Source organism: Podarcis vaucheri, assembly GCF_965113315.1.
Source record: "Podarcis vaucheri genome assembly, chromosome: 7".
In the NCBI taxonomy this organism is placed as follows: domain Eukaryota; kingdom Metazoa; phylum Chordata; class Lepidosauria; order Squamata; family Lacertidae; genus Podarcis; species Podarcis vaucheri.
In genome coordinates this window covers 5,106,204-5,129,838 of record NC_138765.1, presented here as the reverse complement: position 1 = coordinate 5,129,838, position 23,635 = coordinate 5,106,204, and the positions used below count along the sequence as shown (strand labels likewise).

The following is a 23,635-nucleotide window of genomic DNA, read 5'->3' as shown; positions in this document are numbered from 1 at the left end:
GCCTACATCAGAACATGAGGAGAGTCGGTGTGATGGCCTGGGACTTGGGCTCGGACTTGGAACCAGAGGAGACTCATTCTGCACTGGATCCTTTGCCTCAGGCATCATCTGAACCAAGTCTGGGGCCTGATCCTGAAGACTCTGCACAGGTTCCCCTGCAGCAAACCCCAGCTGGGCCGAGTCAGGGGCCTGAGCCTGCCCTGGCTCTGGATGCGGGGATTCCCTCGTTGCCTCCAGCTGGGCCATCACTCACAGCTGCTCCACTACCAGTTGGGTCAGGAGAGGCTGAGGCGGCCCCTGGGTCTAGTCACCCACTGATGTCTCCCAAGCTGCAGAGACTGAGGTCTGAGAGGAGGAGACCCCTGAGTACTCGCAGGAGGAGTGCTCGCCTTCGTGTGAAACAGGGAGGTGAGTCGCCGGGGGATCAGGACCAGCTGCTACCCTGACAAAGATAAAAGGCTGTCAGGTCCTGCCCCAGGTTGTGGGAGCAACATTACTGTATGCCAGATCCTGCCTGAGATCCTGTACTTGTCCTTGCCTGGTTTCCTGCCTCGTGTCCTGCCTTGACCCTGTCAGATGCCTGCAGGAAACCCCCAAGCAAGCAGGATTGAGCATGTTCTGGAAAAAAAATTGGGGTGAGAGGCTGTTCAACAGCCCAGCTCATCGGGGTGCACATCCCCCATGGGTCTATGCAGTCAGTAAAAGAAGGAAGTTCCAGCCAAGTAATTTGGAGCAAAACAGCAGTCAGTAGACCATGATCTATATTGTTGTGCGACAGGTTGCCACAGGAGTAAGAACCCCGAGCTTGGGGTGACATCCTCTTTCAAAACTTCCCTCTTTCCCCCAGAATACACTTCAAGCAGCAGCATTGATACATCATCACTACATCACTAGCATGTCACAAATGGGGAGGGCTACACAAGGGTTACACAATTTCAACATTAGGTCACTTGATCAGACACCTTTCCCAACACCTCTTAAGTGTTGTTGTTTAGTCGTGTCCGCCTCTTCGTGACCCCCTGGACCAGAGCACGCCAGGCCCTCCTGTCTTCCACTGCCTCCCGCAGTTTGGTCAAACTCATGCTGGTAGCTTCGAGAACACTGTCCCACCATCTCGTCCTCCGTCGTCCCCTTCTCCTTGTGCCCTCCATCTTTCCCAGCATCAGGATCTTTTCCAGGGAGTCTTCTCTTCTCATGAGGTGGCCAAAGTATTGGAGCCTCAGCTTCAGGATCTGTCCTTCCAGTGAGCACTCAGGGCTGATTTCCTTCCGAATGGATAGGTTTGATCTTCTTGCAGTCCATGGGACTCTCAAGAGTCTCCTCCAGCACCAGAATTCAAAAGCATCAATTCTTCAGTGATCAGCCTTCTTTATGGTCCAGCTCTCACTTCCATACATCACTACTGGGAAAACCAGAGCTTTAACAATAAGGACCTCTTAAGTACCCATCGCGGAAAGAACAATAAAAGTCTTGACATCTCCTTGCCCTCAGGACTGGTCTGGAGATGGGCTTTCAGAACACCTGCCTTGCTCAACTGCCTCTGCGTATGTCTAGTGTTGCCCCCTTGGTCACTCCCTGGGTGGGGGGCCGTGTATGTGCTCTCACGCTTGGGGAATTATGGCAGGATGCCCTGTTCCTGCTGCCTGCTTCTTGGTGCATGGAGGGAGGTGGAGCCCAAATTCACCTTTCTTTAAGGGTTAAAATGGCGTTGAAATGAGGAGAAACGGTTGAAGTATGGATTTTCTACAAATTTATAAAGCTAGGTACTGTATCTTCCCTGAGCTGTCAAGCCGAAAGGATACATTCATTCATAATATCTCTAACACTGTAACAACTTTAAAGATATGCCCCCCCCCCATCATTTCTGTAACAAGCACAGGAGAACTCCCACCTCCTATTCTTTTTCTGAACATGTTGGCAGAGCAGAGCTGGTAGCTTCTTCTCCATTAATCCTCTCTTAAAGGCATCTAGGTTGGTGGCTGTAATAAACGAAAATCTGCCCTTATTCCCTTATGGGGGACACAAGAGCCCTTATAGAGTCCTTTGTAGGTTCTCCATCGGTCAGAGAAAAGAACAGAGGCCAAGCAGAGAATATTGGGAAGCAAAGCAGTTTGTAAGCCTGATCTTTATTGATCTGTTGCAACAGGGTGCTCCCCTCACCCGCAGGAAAGGAGGAGGAACGGGAACCAAGGTGTGCCCGCCCTTATAGAGATACTTTAAATTGCCCACCTTGGAGTCCAAGACCACCCCCAGACACATCATACCTACATCACTGAGAGGGCGGTCTACAACAGAAATCTGAGTGCGTGGTTTACCTCCTGTCTGGCAAGTTACCTGTTAATGCTCACTTGATTGGATACCCTGGGGAGCTTGGCCAGTCTTTTGTAATGATAAATACAGTGGTACCTCTGGTTACGTACTTAATTCGTTCCGGAGGTCCATTCTTAACCCGAAACTGTTCTTAACCTGAAGCACCACTTTAGCTAATGGGGCCTCCTGCTGCTGCTGCGCCGCTGGAGCACGATTTCTGTTCTCAACCTGAAGCAAAGTTCTTAACCTGAAGCACTATTTCTGGGTTAGCGGAGTCTGTAACCTGAAGCATATGTAACATGAAGCGTATGTAACCTGAGGTACCACTGTACTTAGTTCATACCTACATAACAGAAAGAGCGGTCTACAGCAGAAATCTGAGTGCATTGTTTATCTCCTGTCTGGCAGGTCACCTGTTAATGCTTACTTGATTGGATACCCTGGGGAGCCTGGCCAGTCTTTTGTAATGATAAATACATAGTTCCTGAGCCAGCTCACAGGCTCACCCTATTCATACACAGACATACCCTTAAGACAGGATTTGTGAAGGAAAAGACAATGGGGAGGCTTTTCCATTTTCCTTTCACCTTGTAGAGAAAACATTTAGTAAGTTTGGGAGTCACAATGGTTCCAGGGCTGTTTTCCTGTGCTGCTTCAGACATGTGGTTTATACTGTATATTTATGTATGTGTTTGCTTGGTACATTTATGAACATTTATTATATATATAAGACCTTAATTTGTTTATTTCATGGCCATCACTTGCCTCCTGAAGGAGGGAGTTCCACAGTTTAATTCTGCTCTGAGTGAAAACTAGCGCTAATACGCCCAGGAACCTCACCAAAATTCTGGAGAGGGTGCACCTCCACAGGCACATACCTCCACATGTGGTGGGAGTGCCCCAAAATCCAACTATTCTGGACAGCAGGCATACAAGAAATATGTAAATCAACTAAGCAAGTATTAAAACCACCCCAGAATTGGCCCTACTAAACATCTTCCAACAATGCCCATTTACACCACAAAGAACTGATAACCCACCTACTTTCAGCAGCCAGAAACACCATAACCAGACACTGGAGAGACCTGTCAGGAGTAAGCATGGACCAATGGTGCCAAATAGTATGGGAAACAGCCCTACTAGAAAAATTAACCAATGAACTGAAACTGACATGAGGAGAAATAGAAGACACCTTGACCCTGGTACGGCTCCTCTTTATCACATACACAGCCCAACAAAACAATGACAAAAATCCACCAACAGCATACAAATCAGTGTGGCTAACCTGATCCAAAACACCCACCCACCCCATTCACACATGAAAACAAAGAACACCACAGCCAACCACAAATGAACAGCCACACCCCAGGCCAACCCCAACCTCTCTCACCACCAAAGGAACACAAGTGAACAGCAAAGAACCTGCACAAACAACGCTGACACGAAACCCTACATATAAGAAGTAAAATAGAAAAATCACCACCCGACCCCACCCCCACTCATCTTCCCCCCCTCCCCCTTTTCTTCCGAATGTCTCAAGAAATGAAACTGATCTGTAAAAAATGTTACTTGGAGAGAGAAAAAGAGAGAGAGACATTGCACATACATTTGTAAACTAAGAAAATCTTACATTTCTGTGTATCTGAAGAAGTGTGCATGCACACGAAAGCTCATACCAAGAACTAACTTAGTTGGTCTTTAAGGTGCTACTGGAAGGAATTTTTTTATTTTTACATTTTAAAAACATTTTAAAATAATAAAATTCTGCGCGGAGTGAAGGAGACGCATCTGAAAGTCCAGACTGCAAAGCAGAAGAGAGAGATGCAGTCCCTGAGGGGGCCCCGGGCCCCTCGCCAGCTGCCCCTTCTGCCAGGGACTCCACCCTGCGGAGCTTCTTCAGATCTCCCGCTGAGTCTGCCCCTCTCTTGCCCTGCCAGCGCTGTGATGTCAGCCGCCCACCTTCCTTCTGGGCAGGGAGTGGCTCCCTAGCCTGGCAGCCTTTGTTCCTCCCCAGTGACGTCTGCAGTGCCAACAGGGAGTGCGGTTGTGGAGGGGAGAGATTGAGCAGAAGGGGCCCGGAAGGCAGAGGGTGGCGGCACGTGGTGGGGAAAGCTCAACACCAGTCACAGAAATGGGTGTTGATTCTTCTTCTCCCCCCACAGGGATTCCCACAATGCCTTGCTCCGTCAGTGGGGCAGAAAGGGGGGTGAACAGTGCCGGATTTATGTATACAGTGGACGCTCGGGTTACGAACGTGATCCATGTGGGAGGCACGTTCGCAATCTGCAGCGTTTGCAACCTGCGTCTACACATGTGCGGGTTGCAATTCAGTGCTTCTGTGCATGTGCAAAGTGTGATTTTTGTGCTTCTGCGCATGCGTGAGCTCCGAAAGCCGGAAGTAACCAGTTCCGGTACTTCGGGGCTCAGCGCGGTGCGCCACCTGAAAACGAACAACCTGAAGCGTCTGTAACCTGAGGTATGACTGCAGAGGATCAGGCTAATTCAAATTGAAAGCCAGGCGGAATAGCCCTGTCTTACAGGCCCGGCGGAAGGAAATCAAGTCCTGCAGGGCCCTAGTCTCATGGGTCGGAGCCGGGTTAAAATGGCGCTGGAATTAGGAGAGTCGGTTAAAGTATGGATTTTCTAGGAATTCATAAAGCTAGGTACAGTCATACTTCGGGTTGAAGTAGCTTCGGGATAAGTCTATCTTTCGCTCTTCACAGAGCTCTGTTGGTGCCTGCAAATTGACCACAGGCAGAGAGAGGCCTTGGGGATCCGGGAAGGTGGCAGTGGGAAGGGATCCTTGGAGGGATCCAGAACTACCGGTACCTGTAGAAGGCAGGAGGCCGGGCTGCAGGTTGGTAGCTGGACCTCACCCCGAGGGAAAATAAAGTTTTCTTCTCGTTCTAGTTACAGGTCGGTAGCCGTAATCAAAACAAAACAAAAAAAATTCCTTCCAGTAGCACCTTAGAGACCAACTCAGTTTGTTATCGGTATGTGCTTTTGTGTGCATGCACAAAATATCTGAAGAAAGTATCTGAAGAAAGTATTTGAAGAAGTGTGCATGCACACGAAAGCTCATACCGATAACATGCCTGTCATAAGAGCATAAGATCTCTTCTGGATCAGATCAGTGGGGGCCCATCTAGGCATACTGTAGAATCATAGAGTTGGAAGGGACGTCAAGAGTAATCTAGTCCAAAACCAGTGCTTTTTCTGTTATGTACTGAGTTGAATAGGATCCAAAATGCAGCAGTCTGATTGGTCCTAGAATAGGATTCAGAATGCAGCAGTCTGATTGGTCCACAGGAGCCACCCAATCCAGCTCCAAGTGGAAGTGAATCTGCAACCTGATTGGCCTACAGGAGAATCCCGGAATTAGCCAATCACGTGGGGCCCATTGTGTAAATAATGTACGTATATAAAGCAGATATTCTGGAGGAATGTTCATTCCTCCTCAACACTATGAGCTGAATAAAGAGCATGAAATCCACTCTTCACTCTGAGTAGATTTCATTTTCCCTAGAAAAATCAATGCCAGTACGCACCTTGAAGTTGTTACAGTAAATGTCACACTGTTTAACTCCCCCCTAAAAAAAAAAGAGGGGCTGCTACTGCGTACCCTCGAATACCCCCAGAAAAACAGCACTGCCACTCCCCTTCAAGGCAGGAATCGCTGCTAAAACATCCATGACAGATGGCCACCCAACCTCTGCTTAAAGACCTCTAAGCATGGAGAGTCCGCAACCTCCCGAGGGAAACTGTTCCAGCCTCCTGGTCTCACAGTGTCCCACCAGATGCCCATTATGGGAAACCCGCAAGCAGGATTCGAACACAGGAGCGCTCTCCCGTCTTGTGGCTTCCAGTAACTGCTGTTCAGAAGAACTGCTGCCAGGGGTGCCAGGTTGGGGGAGGCTGTTGTAAGGCTTGAGGTCATCATCCCTGCATTTCCATGCAAGCACCCCTCCCTGGCCGGGGCAGACATATTGCTTGCAAACTGAGCCCATCCCATTGCACAAGCAATCCAGGAGGATGCTGGGTGTGTGGGTGATATTTCAAAGCGAGTTGACAAAAGCAGGTAGGAGTGGCTCCCCCAGAGTCTTGGACCATGCACAGGCGAGGCTGCGCTGCGCACAATCCATGCGGCAGATCCCGGCCTTCTCTTTGCGCATTGCAAGCCAGCCTGCGTTCATCCTTCTCAGGACTTGGAGCTGAGGGACCTCTGGTTCCCTGGGTGCAATGTGTGTAAAGGTAAAGGGACCCCTGACCATTAGGTCCAGTTGCGGACGACTCTGGGGTTGCGGCACTCATCTCTCTTTATTGGCCGAGGGAGCCGGTGTACAGCTTCCGGGTCATGTGGCCAGCATGACTAAGCCGCTCTGGTGAACCGCAACCTCCCGAGGGAAACCGTTCCAGCCTCCTGTTCTCACAGTGTCCCACCAGATGCCCATTATGGGAAACCCGCAAGCAGGATTCGAACACAGGAGCGCTCTCCCATCTTGTGGCTTCCAGTAACTGCTGTTCAGAAGAACTGCTGCCTCCAGCTCCGGAGGCAGAGCGGAGCCCTCGTAGCCAGTAGCCATCACAGAATTATAGAATTTCTGTGTTGGAAGGGTCTCCCAGAGGGCATCTAGTCCAACCCCCTGCAATGCCAGCCTCTCCTCCATGAATTTGCCTGAGGGGAGAGACTTCATCAGGCAAGGCCTCCTTCCACCTGCCTTGCTCCCCCCTCTAGTCTCTGCTTCTCGATTTGTATTGTGTTATTTGATGTACTGGGGCTTGCCGTTGTGCTATTTATTGTAGTTTGTAAATTATTTATTGTAACTGTTATGAGTGAATCTCTGTTTAACTTTTATATGCTGATATTATTATTTTATGTTATTCTAATAATTGTTGAATGTTTCATTTTTTATGCAGGTTGCTTAAAGTTATGTTTTATTATCAAATTTTTGTATTGCATTAGATGGTTATAAGATGTACATTTTTTTGTCTCTTCAGCTTGTAAATCACCTTGAGTATTGCAAGACAGAAAGACGGTATACAAATAAAAAATGATGATGATGATAATGCCAAGTTGGTGGCCGTCATTGCCTGTGGTGGCAGAGAGTTCCATAGTCTTACTATGTGAAGAAGTCCTTTCTTTTATCGGCCTTCTGTCACAGATGCTTTAGCTGAGATTCCTGCACCGCAGCAGGTTGATCTAGATGACTCTAGGGGTCCCTTCTGACTCTACAAATCCTATAATTCTATGATTCCTGAATCTGTCTGCAGTTCTAGTATTTGGGGGGGGGGAGAGCTGTTCTCTTTCCACTTTCTCCATGTCTGGCATCATTTTATAAACTTATAAACCTCTCAGATTTTCTCTACACTAAAAAGGACCAAACACCGTAAGTTTTCCTCCTAGGGGAATGGCTCCATTCCCTGGATCATTTTAGCTGCCCTTTTTGGAACATTTTTAACTCTGCAATATCCTTTCTGAGCCGAGGCATCAATAAATAAGCACACAGATATACTATGCAGCTAATATCAGAGAAGAGGCCTGCCGTTTCTGTGTGGTGCTTAGTATATAAATGTCTAAGATAGGGTAAAATGGATTTCTGACAAGTGAGGTGACTGAGAAATTTGTCCCCAAGTATGCCCCTCTCACCTGCCATCCTGGTGACGTTGGGACCCTCAACAATTTCTCTCTCTGGGCTGCCATCTTTTGCTCTGGGGAAGAAGTCACACACACACACACACACACACCGAGTCAGTGTTGTACAGTGGTTAGAGTCCATCATCTGGGAGAGAGACCAAGGTGCAAATCCCCCGCTTGGCCACGAAGCTTACTGGGTTGACCTTGGGGGCCAGTCACTCACTCTCTGCCTGACCTATCCTGCAGGCTTGTGGTGAGAATTAAATGACGGCAGGGAAAACTCATGTCTGCCAACTCGAGCTCCTTCCTTGGCTGCCGGGACCCCATAACACCTGTCCTGAGAGATCGGCATTGGCTCCCAGTACGTGTCTGAGCACAATTCAAAGTGTTGGTGCCGACCTTGAAACCCCTCAACTGTCCAGTATATTTGAAGGAGCGTCTCCACCCCCATCGTTCAGCCTGGACGCTGAGGTCCAGCGCCGAGGGCCTTCTGGCGGTTCCCTCGCTGCGAGAAGTGAGGTTACAGGGAACCAGGCAGAGGGCCTTCTTGGTAGTGGTGCCTGCCCTGTGGAACGCCCTCCCTTCAAATGTGAAGGAAATAAGCAGCTATCTTATCTTTAGAAGACATCTGAAGGCAGCCCTGTTTAGGGAAGTTTTTAATATTTAATGCTGTATTGTTTTTAACACTCGATTGGGAGCCGCCCAGAGTGGCTGGGGAAACTGAGCCAGATGGGCGGGGTGTAAATTATTATTATTATTATTATTATTATTATTATTATTATTATTATTAAAGTGGAATATACAGGAAATAAATAAATAACAAACCAGGAGTCTGGAAATTGCCACCCCAGCATAGTGAATCCAGCCCCAGGAAAGAAGCATCCTCAAGTCAAGGCTGGGAGGATATTTTTCCTTAATTATTGCACTGGGAGCCCATTGCCCTGGTTTGATGAGCAATGGGAAGATGCACATGTATTTTGTGTATTTTTGGTCTTTGTTGGAAGCCGCCCAGAGTGGCTGGGGAAACCCAGCCAGATGGGCGGGGTACAAATAATTTATTATTATTATTATTATTATTATTATTATTATTATTATTATTATTTATTTAAACAAAAGGAGCCGTTTGCACGGGCTTAGTTCTGCCTGCACCTCACTGCGAGAGGCCAAGTTACAGGGAACCAGGCAGAGGGCCTTCTCGGTAGTGGCGCCCGCCCTGTGGAACGCCCTTCCAGCAGATGTCAAAGAGATAAACAACTACCTGACATTCAGAAGACATCTGAAGGCAGCCCTGTTCAGGGAAGTTTTTAATGTGTGACATTTTAGTGTATTTTTCATCTTTGTTGGAAGCCGCCCAGAGTGGCTGGGGAAACCCTGCCAGATGGGCGGGGTACAAATAATAAATTATTATTAAATTCTTAAAATAAAAAATTCCTTCCAGTAGCACCTTAAAGACCAACTAAGTTAGTTCTTGGTATGAGCTTTTGTGTGCATGCACACTTCTTCAGATACTTCAGATGTGTATCTGAAGAAGTGTGCATGCACACGAAAGCTCATACCAAGAACTAACTTAGTTGGTCTTTAAGGTGCTACTGGAAGGAATTTTTTATTTTGACTATGGCAGACCAACACGGCTACCTATCTGTATTAAATTATTATTATTATAACCTCCAGCTCCAGAGCGCGTCTACCCAGATTCCCAGGTTCTTAGGGGTATTATGTGAATACAGGATTCTGGAGGAGCATTATTATTATTATTATTATTATTATTATTATTATTATTATTATTATTATTATTATCTTGCCCTCATGCAGAACCCCTGGCTTCGCTCCTCCCGGGACCCGCATCTCACTACGACTCCCAGCGGCCCGCCAGATGTGCTGCACTACAACTCCCATCGGCCCCAGGACCTCGCCATCCCCGACCCACCCACCCCCCGCGAGCTGGGCGCCAGCTGCTGCCCAGGACCGGCTGGCCCCGTCCGCTTTCTGCGCAGCCCAGCGATGCCCTGCCTGAACTGCCGCGCCCCGGGCGCGCCAAAGAAGGAGAGGCAGCAGAGGCGCGCCGGGGCCGGATGGGGGAGCCCCGGGGGCCGGCGCTGCGCGAGGCGGAGCAGGCAGGTGAGCCGGCCCAGCGGGGCGGGGAGGAGCCGCCGGGGAGGCCGGGAGGGGCGAGGCCGAAGCTTCTCCGGCGGGCAGGTGCGCGGATCGGGGCGCGCAGCTGGCGACGCGCCTCCCTCGCCATCCTCGGCTCTTCTTGCAAGCGGCGCCTCGCCATCCCGCAACTCTCCTTCCCCGCAGACTCCGGCTCGGACGCCCCCCCTCCCCACCAGAGCATGACCCGGGGTGCTCTTTTCTCCAGTGGGGCGCAGATCTAAGCTCCCCCCCCCAAAAAACCCCCAGCTCGCATTGGAGACACATCCAAGGATTTAGCAGCGTCGCTTTCCAGCTGCCCCACCCGCCTTGCGCGCCAGCTGCGGGCGCTTTTCTCGCAGGAAGGGCAGAATAAAAGGGGGCTGGATTCTACCTGCCCCCCCCCCAAAGCGCGTCCTTCTCCCTCCTTCTAAGCCAGGTAAGGAGAAAATAAAAGACCCTCTTTCTCCCCGCCGGACTTTTGTTCTTAATCTAGCTGCTCCTCCCACTGTTGACGGTTTGTGGGTTTTTTAAAAAAATAAAAATCGTTTTTTTCTTGTTGTTTACGACGAAGTACCCGAGGCGCTGCAAGGAGATTTCATGAATAAAAGGAGGAAAGTAAGCTGGGAAGCGCCTCCTGATCTGGCAAGACTTGAGCGCCTCTCGTCAGAAGTCAGCGCCCTTTCGTTCCTTGGAGCTAATTCCCAGGGAATTAGTTCCTCGCAGCTAATTCCCACCTTTAGTTCTGCCATTTTAGCTTGTTTCAAACTGTTTTGTTTGTTTTTTTAATGTTAGGGCTGTGGTTGCTGTAACCCAGCGCAGGGACCTTGTTGTAAGGGTGGGTGGGTGTGTAAATAAATTGGAATCAATAATCAAAATAAAATGTTGTTTTTGAAAGTGTGCCGAGGTGAGTCTCGAACCTCTGGCTGAGAGTCAGCAACTTCCAGGAGGCCCACGGATGTTTCGGACTACAGTTCCCGTCAGGTGCTGGCTGGAGCTGGTGGGAGGTGTAGTCTGAAATGTCAGAGTGGGGGGCGCCGGGTTGAGGAAGGCTGTTGTAAGGCTTGAGGTCATCATCCCTGCATTTCCATGCAAGCACCACTCCCTGGCCGGGGTAGACATATTGCTTGCAAACTGAGCCCATCCCATTGCACAAGCAATCCAGGAGGATGCTGGGTGTGTGTGTGTGTGGGTGATATTTCAAAGCGAGTTGACAAAAGCAGGTAGGAGTGGCTCCCCCAGAGTCTTGGACCATGCACAGGCGAGGCTGCGCTGCGCACAATCCATGCGGCAGATCCCGGCCTTCTCTTTGCACATTGCAAGCCAGCCTGCGTTCATCCTTCTCAGGACTTGGAGCTGAGGGACCTCTGGTTCCCTGGGTGCAATGTGTGTAAAGGTAAAGGTACCCCTGACCGTTAGGTCCAGTTGCGGACGACTCTGGGGTTGCGACGCTCATCTCGCTTTACTGGCCGAGGGAGCCGGCGTACAGCTTCCGGGTCATGTGGCCGGCATGACTAAGCCGCTCTGGTGAACCAGAGCAGCGCACGGAAACGCCGTTTAGCTTACCACCGGAGTGGTACCTATTTATCTACAGTGGTACCTCTGGTTACTTATGCTTCAGGTTACAGACTCCACTAACCCAGGAATATTACCTCGGGTTAAGAACTTTGCTTCAAGATGAGAACAGAAATCGTGCTCCGGCGGCGTGGCGGCGGCTGCAGGAGGCCCCATTAGCTAAAGTGGTGCTCCAGGTTAAGAACAGTTTCAGGTTAAGAACGGACCTCTGGAACAAATTAAGTACTTAACCCGCGGTATCACTGTACTTGCACTTTTGACGTGCTTTTGAACTGCTAGGTTGGCAGGAGCAGGGACCGAGCAAAGGGAGCTCACCCCGTCGCAGGGATTCAAACCGCCGACCTTCTGATCAGCAAGCCCAAGAGGCTCAGTGGTTTAACCCACAGCGCCACCCGCTCTGCAAAACTTCGTGAAACTGACGGGCCCGGATGGGTTGGCATTCGTCGTTTGTCTTATTCAGAACTGAGGGATAGGAGAGTCACTTTTTGTCCTGCCTCAGGAAAGGTCCCCTGTTGGGTTGCCTAGAAATGCTTCCGAGTCACCCCAGGCGAGTGTGTACTCTAAACCAGAGAGGGCCTGGCTACTTTTGGGCTTCCCAGGAAGGTGGGGTTGGGTGCTCTCCAGAAACAGGATGCTGGCGTGAAAAGGTCTTTGGTCCTACCCAAAAGGCCTTTGCTTCTCCTTTCCAGGTAGAACAACACCTAGAAAACTGTTGGGGTTGAATCGACATCCCCCAGGTGCTGTTGGACTACAACTCCCATCATCCCTGACGATTGCCATGCTGGATAGAAATGATGGGAGTTGTAGTCTAGCAACCTCCGGGGACCCAAGGATGGGAAAAGCTGGTGTAGCAGTTGGGGCAGAGTCGCGGAGCCTAGTTCCGATGGAAAGGAGAGGTGTGTCTGCAAACTGGAGCTCTCCCAAGCCTTCCAGTTAGTGTTCGGCCCAATTTAAAGTGCCGGTGCTGACCGATGAAGCCTTTCACAGCTCAGGACCTCAATACCTTAAGAACTGCCTCTCCTCATACAAATTGACCAGGGCCTTGCAATCATCATCTGAGGTCCTTCATGAGAAATTCGGAGGGCGGCAACCCAAAAGCGGGGCCTTATCAGTGGTGGCTCCCTATCTGTGGAAGGCTTGCTTGGAGCCTTCATTACGTGTCTCCAGGCGCCAGGCGAAAGCAGTCCTCTTTACCCAGGGGTCTTCAGCCGTTAAATAATCTATGGCCTGTTAAAACTGGGGTGGGGGGCTATTATGACGATTATTTTGTTACCGTGCCGAGTAAATTATGTTCTTAATGTTGCACACATTAAGTCAGCCTTCCCCAACCAGGTTTGCTGGTTGCCTTGTTTCAAAAAGGGCATTATACGGTTAGAAAAGGGCAACGAAAATAGGGGCCACTCCTCTGTGAAGAACGGTTGCAACATTTTGGACTGTTTAGTTTAGAGAAAAGGCGAGCAGGGAAGCAACATGATGGAAGCTTATAAGATAAGGCACGGCATAGATAAATTGCCTAGAGAAAGGTTATCCTCCTCCCTCACGACTCGTGGGCAGCCAGGGAAGTTGACTGAAGATTCAGGATGGAGAAAACAAAGCCCTTCTTCGTGCACTGCCTAGTTAGCCTATGGAACCCCCTCCCACTGGAGGCACGGATGGCCGCCAACTTGGATGGCTTTGAAAAAGGATTTGACAAATTAATGGAGGAGGAGAGGGCTATTGATGGCTATTAGCTCTGCTCTCCCCAGTTGGAGGTAGCAAAACCTCTGAAAACGAGAAGGATAGGGCTCTGTGTTCGAATCCTGCTTGCAGTTTTCCCATAATGGGCATCTGGTCGGCTACTTTGGGAAGAGAAGGCTGGACCAGCTGGTTCCCTCTCTGGCCTGATCCAGCAACCTCCTCTTATGTTCTGTTGTAGTCCAAAACATCTGGAAGATCCCTAGGTGGGAAAGGCTGCCCTGAGTCAATGATCCGGCATGTTTTCTCGCCTTCTTAAGCACTCACTTCGTGTTTTTTGCACGGAGGCAGAGAACTCTCTGCCAGCAAACACGTCTCGGCTTGTTCTGGCGGGCGCGTCCGCTGGCGGGACCTGTTCTGGCGAGAGCCGAGGTGGCGAAGGGAAGCTGGCGGGGCGAAACCTTCCCAAGAGGTGAGAAGGGAGCCGGCCAAACCGTCTCCCATGGGGGTCCGCCAAACCTTGGACTAAGCTCAGCTTGTCTGCTGCAGTTTATCTCCTGAATGGCTGGTGAGATCACCAACCTTTTTTCGGGTGGGGTTTTTACTTTGTATTGCTAAATCCCAAACTTAGAGCAAACTTGCATCCAGTGCCAGAAAATATTGCAGGTGTTAATTTTCCTCCCCATAACATTTCTGAATTTGGGTTCTTTTAATAAAAAGCATTGGAAAAATCTGATTCCCAGCTCCCAGTTATTCCTTTAGAATTTTATAATTTTATTTGGTAGCGTATATTTTTAAACCGAAATCATATATTGATAATTTTTAGCTTAATTTGCTTTTTAGCATTCGATCCTATAATAAGGATGAACATTTTATATTCCAATGTGCAAACTGTTTAAGGGATGATTTATGCAACATATAAATCTGGTTGAATAAAAATAAAATAAGTGATGGATTCTGGCTTAGTGGATCGAGAGCAAAAAGAGAGTAGGGCTTGGAACTGGCCCTGAAATAATGATAATTTTATTACTGCCCTTCGGCTTGGAATCAACTTGATCCCCTTCCCCTCTTTCCTTTTTCCTTTCTCCTTCTGTGATGGGACTCCTATTTGGGGGCTTCCCTGGCTTTTTTCTGGCCCATGTAGGACCAGTCCAGATAGTTGGCCTTGGTGAAGATTTGACATTTTCATCCCCAAAAAGTTTTTGATTTGAGTTTCTACTGAAATGAGGCTGCATTTTAACGTTGTATTTTAATCGATTGTTTTTATACCTGGTGTTAGCTGCCCTGAGCCCGGTCTTGGTTGGGGAGGGCAGGTATAAATAAAATTTATTATGACAGTGGTACCTCGGGTTAAGTACTTAATTCGTTCTGGAGGTCCGTTCTTAACCTGAAACTGTTCTTAACCTGAAGCACCACTTTACCTAATGTGCTTTACCTCCTGCTGCCGCCGCACTGCTGAAGCACGATTTCTGTTCTCATCCTGCAGCAAAGTTCTTAACCCAAGGTACTATTTCTGGGTTAGCGGAGTCTGCAACCTGAAGTGTATGTAACCTGAGGTACCACTCTATTATGATTATTATGACTTATACCCTGCCCATCTGGCTGGGTTTCTGAGTCTGTGCAAAGTGGCAAGCAGCCCTCACTGCTGGGATCGGAGGAGAAGCTACATTCTCGAAAGCCGCAACTCGGGCCTTGACCCCAGCACCTATTTTTCTCTTTCCAGAAGCTGAGCATCACCCGAAGGGCGGAGACACCACCTTTGGGCTCCTCTTCCCCTCTCCTTCCCAGCTGACTTGACCCCGCCATGTCGGTCCTGGTGGAGATTGGCGACAACCAATCGGAGAGGATGACGGCCGATGACATCATCGTCCACACGCGGCAGGTGATGAAAGGGCTGGAGGCTCTGCGCAGCGAGAACAAAAGCATCCATCACCGGCTGCAGGAGGCTTTGCTGAGGGACAGACAGCTCTTGGACGAGAGAGAGGAGGCCGTGGAGGCAGATGCGGAGGCCGTGGACATCCAGGCGCTGGAGCTGCTGGAGGAAAAGCACGACCTTGTCTATAAGAGTCTGGAAGGGATTGAGCTGGGAATTGCGGAGGCCCAGGTATGCTGCAGCGAAGCCATTGGCTGGGCTGCTGTGATGTCACGGAATGTCCGCCAGAGTTCCAGCTTCAGAAGGTGGCGGATGCTCACAATTTCTGGGAAGGAACCCAAATCTGGGTGCAGTTGGGAGTTGGGGGGAGAACCTGAGGGGTTTTGTGTTTTAGGAATCTGGGGGGGGGGCAAAGCCCTCTCCCCCCACATTAGAAAGTGGGGGAAGAGGTGCCAGAGAGGGAGGCTGGGGTGGTGGCGCTGGGGATCGTGGCCAGCTCACCTGCAAAAGGATACGGTAGAGTTGGGAAAGGGCGACCAAAATGATCGAGGGGATGGAGCGATTGCAAAAGCTGCAGCGTTTGAGGGTTTTCAGTTTGGAGAAAAAGCGAGCAAGGGGCCGCAGGATAGTCGATTGTAAAATTACCGTATTTTTCGCTGTATAGGACACACCGGACCATAGGAGGGGGAGAACAGGGGGGGAGGAAATTCTCCCCCTCTCTGCTCAGCGCCCCTTCAGCGAAGCGGCAGGAGAAACAGAGCCCCTTCCATGTCTCCTCCCGCTTCGCTGAAGGGGCGCTGCGCTGCTCTCCCTCTCCGCTGAAGCCAGGAGACTCTTGCTTTCCCAGCTTCAGCAAAAGGAACCCGAATCCTCCGGAGCGCAGCAGGACCTCCCGCTGTGTCTCAGAGGCTTCAGGCAGCTATCACTGAAACCTGGAGAGCAAGAGGGGTCCGTGCGCACCAACCCCTCTCTCTCTCCAGGCTTCAGCGAAAGCAACGCAAAGCCTCCGGAGCGCGGAGGGAGCGCTCCCTCTGCACTTTGGAGGCTTCTCGTTGCTATCGCTGAAGCCAAGGAGCCTGTGTTCGCTCCATAGGATGCACACACATTTCCCCTTAATTTTTGGAGGGGAAATAGTGCGTCCTATAGAGTGAAATACAGTGGTGCCTCGCAAGACGAAAAGAATCCGTTCTGTGATTCTCTTCGTCTAGCGGTTTTTTCGTCTTGCGAAGCAAGCCCATTGACGGATTAGCGGATTAGCGCTATTAGCGCTATTAGCGGCTTTTAGCAGCTTATCTGCTGATCGGATCAGCTGATAAGCGGCTTAGCGGCTTAGAAAAAGGGGGGAAAGGGGGAAAAACCCGCAGGAACTCGAAAGACATTGTCGTCTTGCGAAGCAAGCCCATAGGAAATTCGTTTTGCGAAGCACCTCCAAAACGGAAAACTCTTTCGTCCAGCGAGTTTTCCGTCTTGCGAGGCATTCGTCTTGCGGGGCACCACTGTATACGGTATGCGTGGCATGAGGAACGCGGCTAGAGAAAAGTTTTTCTCTGTGTTGTAACGCAAGAGCTCGTGAACAAGTTGAGGTTCAGGGCTGATAAAAGCAAGGACTTCTCTTTTTTTTACACATTTTGCTTTATTTAAGCCCACCTTCCCATCAAACTCAAGATGGTGTTACACCTGTTGTTCCGCTTCTGAAACTTAATGCAATATAATTCATTGAATTCCAACACTTAAGTTTATTTGGTATATACTAAATTCAACTTTTGCACATAGTTTTGAATGAGGGTGGTTCGGTTTTCTGGAGCCTTTCCCCTTTGGCCCAGGGGTTATGGAGATGTTGCCCCTGGGCAGAGATTTTCCTGCAAAAGCCTTCCCTGGTACCCATGGCATCCACTACCCTGCCTTTCCCTGCTGCTGAAATTAGGCTCGAAAGAGCATTATGTTGTAGCTAATAGAAAAGGTTGCTGTAATTAGTGTGTGCAACTCTTTTGGCAACTCCCGGTGCATTGTATAACAAACAATTTATGCTTTTGATAAAAGCCAGGACTTCTTCACGCAGCTCGTAGTTAACCTACGGAACTCCCTCCCACTGGAGACAGACAGGGATTGAAGGAATGGGTTTCCAAAATCTAAAGTCTGACTGTGCAGGCAGTCTGAAATGGGCCCCAAAATCCTCATTTTTCCTTCTCCAAGGGTGCATTAGCTAAATGCATTAACCTGAGCAAATGCATAACAAGAACACAGCTGTATAAACAAAGCTCTCTCCTTTACCAGTCCGTGACGCCTAATGAATGGCCTTGTCAGTTCCAAAGTGGAGCAGGGATGACACATCTGGGTCTTATCTTACCCCCTGACCACACAGACGCACAGACCTTGTCAGCCCCCGGGAATGGCGCCAGGAAACCCTTCAGGCTGCCCACCAACTTGGATGGCTTTAGAAGAGGATTAGGCAAATCCCAGCCACAAAGGCTGCCTCCTCTTTCCACTGTCAGAGGCAGCAATTGCTTCTGAATACCAGCTGCTTGTAACCGCAGGAGAGCTGCTCTTGCACTCGGATCCTGATGTTGGGTCTTCCACGGACTAGATGGGCCATTGGCCTGATCCAGCAGCCAGTCTCTTCTGATATTTTTATGGAACCTCCAGGTTCAGAGGCAGTCTATCTCGGTTCTATCTGACCTAGCCACTGTGATCCACGCGACAGTCACCTCCAGACTGGATTATTGTAACTCGCTCTACGTGGGGCTGCCCTTGAGACTGACCCAGAAACTCCAGCGGGTGCAGAATGCCGCGGCGAGACTCCTTACGGGGTCTTCGCTGCAAGATCACATTCATCCAGTGCTATACCAGCTGCACTGGCTCACAGTGGGGTACAGGATCAGGTTTAAGGTGCTGGTTTTGACCTTTAAAGCCCTATATGGCCTAGGACCCTCGTACCTACGGGACCGCCTCTCCTGGTATGCCCCATGGAGGACCTTACGGTCTTCAAACAAAAACATCTTGGGGGTCCCGGGCCACAGGGAGGTTAAGCTGGCCTCAACCAGAGCCAGGGCCTTTTCAGTACTGGCCCCAACTTGGTGGAACACTCTGTTACAAGAGACCAGGGCCCTGCGGGACTTGACATCTTTCTGCAGGGCCTGCAAGACAGAGCTGTTCCACCAGGCCTTTGGTCAGGGCGCAGCCTGACTCTCTCCTCTGGCAATCTGCACAGAATTTTTGCTTAATGGTTGCCATCAATTTGATTTTAATTATTTTTTATAATGAAATGTTTTTAGAAAGTTGGATTATTTGATTGTTGTTAGCCGCCCTGAGCCCAGCTTCGGCTGGGGAGGGCGGGATATAAATAATAATAATAATAATTTATTATTATTATTCTATGGAGCATTTGGCCACTGTGAGAAAAGGATAGTGGGCTGTTTGGCTTGATCCAGCCACCAGGCTCTCTTAAACCAGGCAGGGGGAGTTGTTGTCGTGGGGGCTGCAGAAGTTTAGAGTTTGCAAAGAGTCCACCTACAAACCCAGTTTCTTTTTTCTTTTTTTAAAATATTTATTAGTTTTTCACAGATTATAAAAACACATACAAAACACACAATACACAATACAGAAATATACACACAAAAACAAACAAACACATATAATTTCAAGTCCTTTTTTTCGTAAAACTTGCTTCACCGACTTCCCCATACCTCCCCTTTCTGCATTCCAATTTCCAAATTTATTTCAGCCAATCCTCCCCCTTAATACAAACCCAGTTTCCTTCCTCCATCTCTCCCTGCCCCACAGATGATGGTAGCTCTGTCCTCTCACATTGGGTCGCTGGAGGCGGAGAAGCAGAAGCTGCGGGCACAGGTCAAGCGTCTCTGCCAGGAGAATCTCTGGCTGCGGGACGAGCTGGCGCTCACCCAACTGCGCCTTCAGCACAGCGAGGAATCGGTGGCGCAGTTGGAGGAGGAAAAGAAGCACCTGGAATTCCTCAACCAGCTCAGGCAATATGACCCGAGGGATGACCAGGTAAGGACAGAGGGATGTGGCAGCCGTTCAGTCCCCGAAATGAGAGGTGCAGGGGCGTCCAAAGCTGCTTTCTACTGAATCTGTAATGCTGGACAGAGCTCTCTAAGCATGCGCAAAGTGCCTTGTCCTTACTCTGAAACCTACCCAGGTTTAGAGGGTGAGCCATGGAGGCAAGCGGCCTCTCGGCAGCTGTCAGCCCCAGCACCTTTGAAAACTAACCAGATCCCCTCGCTTATTCATTCCATCAGGCCTTCGTGAACAGGGAACCAGGCAGAGGGCCTTCTCGGTGGTGGCGCCCACCCTGGGGAACGCCCTCCCACCAGATGTCAAAGAGATAAACAACTACCAGACTTTTAGAAGACATCTGAAGGCAGCCCTGTTTAGGGAAGCTTTTAATGTTTTATAGATTATTGTATTTTAATATTTTGTTGGAAGCCGCCCAGAGTGGCTGGGGAAACCCAGACAGATGGGCGGGGTATAAATAAATTATTATTATTATTATTATTATTATTATTATTATTATTATTATTAATTGGAGCACATCCTCAGACCCCACCCAAAAGGAGATGTTCGAAATGCTCGTCCTGCAAAGCTCCCCGAATCACATTTCCAATCTCCCTTGGTTTTCAGGAATGCAGTATTTTGAATATGCAGCTGCTGTATACCCAGGCCAGACTTCCTGGCCCATGTAGTAGTAGTAGTAGTAGTAGTAGCAGTAGTAATTATTTATTTATTTATTTATTTATTTATTTATACCCTGCCCATCTGGCTGGGCGGCTCCCAACAGAATTAATGGATAATAATAGTTTAAAAAGATAAAACATCAGACATTGAAAACTTCCCTGAACAGGGCTGACTTCAGGTGTCTTCTAAAAGTTTGGTAGTTATTTTTCTCTTTGACATCTGGTGGGAGGGCGTTCCACAGGGCAGGGGCCACTACCGAGAAGGCCCTCTGCCTGGTTCCCTGTAACTTGGCTTCTCACAGGGAGGGAACCGCCAGAAGGCCCTTGGCGCTGGACCTCAGTGTCTGGGCAGAACGATGGGGGTGGAGACACTCCTTCAGGTATCCTGAGCCTTTGAGGCCTTTTAGGGCTTTCAAGGTCAACACCAACACTTTGAATTGTGCTCGGAAACATCCTGGGAGCCAAAGTAGGTCTTTCAAGACCAGTGTTATTGTTGGCTTTTTGCAGTATAGTAACGCTGCAGAGAGCTTGCTGGGGAGATCATGCATTAAAAAGAAAGGACTCAAAAAGTACTTAAAGGTTTTAATAAGAAAAACAAAAACTCCATTTACACTAAATACATTAACAAACAAACATGACCCAACCACCAACCCATCCCCCAGGGTAATGGGAGAGCTAGGTGCTGCTCCTTATATACTCTACCCAAATGCTGACACGCCTTAATCAAATCCAACTCAGCAGCACCTGCTATGTTTCACAGCTGTAAAGCTGGGTCTCGTTAGTTTGCTCTGGCCCTTGCTCCGGCCCCTTAAAGACATACACATGGAGTGGAACAATGATGAACCTTTACATTTAAAGAAACCATTCAGTTATATGGTCTCGGCGGCCGCTCCCAGTCCCCAGTCTAGCTGCTGCATTCTGGATTAGTTGTAGTTTCTGGGTCACCTTCAAAGGTAGCCCCACGTAGGACGCATTGCAGTACTCCAAGCGGGAGATAACCAGAGCATGCACCACTCTGGCAAGACAGTCTGTGGGCAGGGAGGGTCTCATCCTGTGTACCAGATGGAGCTGGTAGACAGCTACCCTGGACACAGAATGGACCTGCGCTTCCATGAGTCCAGAATGACTCCCAGGCTGCGCAACTGGTCCTCAATTCAAAGTGTTGGTGTTGACCTTTAAAGCCCTAAACGGCCTCAGTCCATTAAACCTGAAGGAGCTTCTCCACCCCCATCATTCTGCCCGGACACTGAGGTCCAGCGCCGAGGGCCTTCTGGCAGTTCCCTCACTGTGAGAAGCAAAGCTACAGGGAACCAGGCAGAGGGCCTTCTCGGTAGTGGCGCCCGCCCTGTGGAACGCCCTTCCAGCAGATGTCAAAGCGATAAACAACTACTTGACATTCAGAAGACATCTTAAGGCAGCCCTCTTTAGGGAAGTTTTAATGTGTGACATTTTAGTGTATTTTTGGTCTCTGTGGAAGCTGCCCAGAGTGGCTGGGGAAACCCATCCAGATGGGCGGGGTACAAATAAATTATTATTATTATTATTATTATTATTATTATTATTATTATTATTATTTCTAAGCCAGGAGATGCGGGTCTTGCCTTTACTCTCTTTGCAGGCAGAGAAAGACGACTCGGAGCAGAGGAAGGACAGCCTGTCTTCGCTCTTCCCCAACGATGACGATGAGCAGAGGCAGGGTGCGTACATGGGCCGATGATGCGCGTTAACCTGCGCATGTCTTTTGAGGCTTAAACCCAACTTATGATGAAACCAAGGCCCGTCCAGAGGTTCAGTGGGAGCTCATTTCTGGCTTCAAGTCAACTTTCTGTTTCCAGTTGCACAAATGCAGCACCTCAGGCCGGCATTACCCAACTGGGTGCCCTCCTTTGGGGGGGGGCGGGACTACAGTAGTACCTTGGTTCTCAAATGCTTTGGTACTCAAACAACTTGGAACCCAAACACTGCAAACCAGGAAGTAGGTGTTCTGGTTTGCAAACTTTTTTCAGAAGTCGAAAATTCTCCAATTTGAGTGTTACGCTTCCGATTTGAGTGTTATGCTGAGGTCTGCCTGTTTTTGCTATTTATTTTGCGTTTTTGCGGCTCTTTTTGTTTTGTTTTTGCGACGGTGAGGAACCCAGTTCAGCTACCAATTGATTGATTGATTGATTGTGCGATTGCAGTACATTGTTCATCGCTTTTATTTTATGGATCAATGGTCTTGTTAGATCAGGCTTCCTCAAACTCGGTGCTCCAGATGTTTTGACCATCCCTGACCACTGGTTCTGCTAGCTAGGGATCATGGGAGTTGTAGGCAAAAAACATCTAGGGGGGCCGAGTTTGAGGAAGCCTGTGTTAGATAGCAAAATTCATGTTAAATTGCTGTTTTAGGGGTTGGTTGCAGCAATGATCCTGAATCCCAGTCGATGGAAACAGCAGGAGGGGAGAGTTCCTCTTGTGCTTGAATTCTGCTTTGCTGGTTTCGCACAGGCAGCTGGTTTGGCCACTGTGAAGGCAGGATGCTGGACTAGACGGGTCCTTGGCCTCCAGCACCCTCTTCTTGGGTTCTTTCTTATTTCCCTTCCCTGGTGTGGTGACCCCACGGTCAGAGATAGAATGTCTTGGGAAAGTAGAATTAAGTGATTGGTTAGTAACCTAAAACTCCCACTGGTCTTCTTTCTGGAGGGCCAGTTTTCGGCTGGGTTACATGGGGTTGTGTTTAACCTTCACCCCACCCCAGTGAAGGCCACATTCTAACCCAGTGGGTGGTTTCTCCCGCTTGTGGGGGGCCGTGGGGTGACCTGGGGGCAGCGCTAATAGGCAAAGGGGGTGCGAACAAGTATCCGGACTTTGAAAAGCTGGCATCACAGGATCAAATCAATCAGTTTTGTTGAACTAATTAAACTCAATAGTTTTAACTGGGTTTTGAACAAACGTGCAATTAATTAATTATTCCCCATTATAATTTTATTGGGCCGTGGGTGGCACTGTGGGTTAAACCACAGAGCCTAGGACTTGCCGATAAGAAGGTTGGCGGTTCGAATCCCCGCGGCGGGGTGAGCGCCCGTTGCTCGGTCCCTGCTCCTGCCAACCTAGCAAATCGAAAGCACGTCAGCATGCAAGTAGATAAATAGGTACTGCTCCGGCGGGAAGGTAGATGGAGTTTCCGTGCGCTGCTCTGGTTCGCCAGAAGCAGCTTAGTCCTGCTGGCCACATGACCTGGAAGCTGTACGCCGGCTCCCTCGGCCAGTAAAGCGAGGTGAGCGCCACAACCCCAGAGTCGGCCACGACTGGACCTAATGGTCAGGGGTCCCTTTACCTTATAATTTTATTGTGACATTATCTTCCTTAGCGGGTTGTGCAAACTGCTATTCTGAATAACGCTGAGTTTCTGGAACCGAAGGGACAGTGGCTCCCAAAAGTTTGGGAAGCACTGTTCTTCTTTTTGTTAAATCATTTGTATTAATTTTCCAATAAAAAACATCCAATTAACATATCAAATCACAATCCAATAAGAAACTAAAATTAAAAAAGGTTGAATTATCTTCCAAATTGCAATTATTAATTTTTGGGGCTTTCCATAACCTTGAAGCATAAGTCCAAATCTCAATCCTGGCGCCCGTCGTCGTCTCCATATTTCCACATTAGAAGCACTGTTCTAACCCCCCCCCCCGACATTTTTGGATGGGCTCTGGGTTCAGGAATCTCCTCCTGCAATGGGCTGGACTTACCTGTCTCTCTCTTCTGTGG

At 49.2% G+C, this 23,635-nt stretch overlaps 2 protein-coding genes across 5 annotated transcripts in view; one reads left to right on the top strand and one right to left on the bottom strand.

Annotated features, from left to right (window-relative positions):
- PPP1R13L (protein phosphatase 1 regulatory subunit 13 like) overlaps window positions 1–23,635 on the bottom strand; it is a 226,349-nt gene that overhangs the window by 74,021 nt on the left and 128,693 nt on the right. The gene's annotated exons all lie outside the window — the stretch shown is intronic.
- The window catches only part of KLC3 (kinesin light chain 3), a 29,514-nt gene continuing 15,813 nt past the window's right edge, over window positions 9,935–23,635 (top strand). For 2 of the 4 annotated variants that reach the window (XM_082231166.1, XM_082231163.1), the window contains exons 1-4: window positions 10,133–10,514; window positions 15,048–15,428; window positions 18,978–19,205; window positions 21,507–21,585. In XM_082231166.1, the coding sequence (XP_082087292.1) occupies window positions 15,129–15,428; window positions 18,978–19,205; window positions 21,507–21,585 (607 nt within the window). In that variant the 5' untranslated portion in view covers window positions 10,133–10,514; window positions 15,048–15,128. Of the gene's footprint in view, window positions 10,064–10,132; window positions 10,515–13,769; window positions 13,893–15,047; window positions 15,429–18,977; window positions 19,206–21,506; window positions 21,586–23,635 lie in introns of those variants that run through there. The other 2 variants (XM_082231165.1, XM_082231164.1) reach the window with 2 other exon arrangements.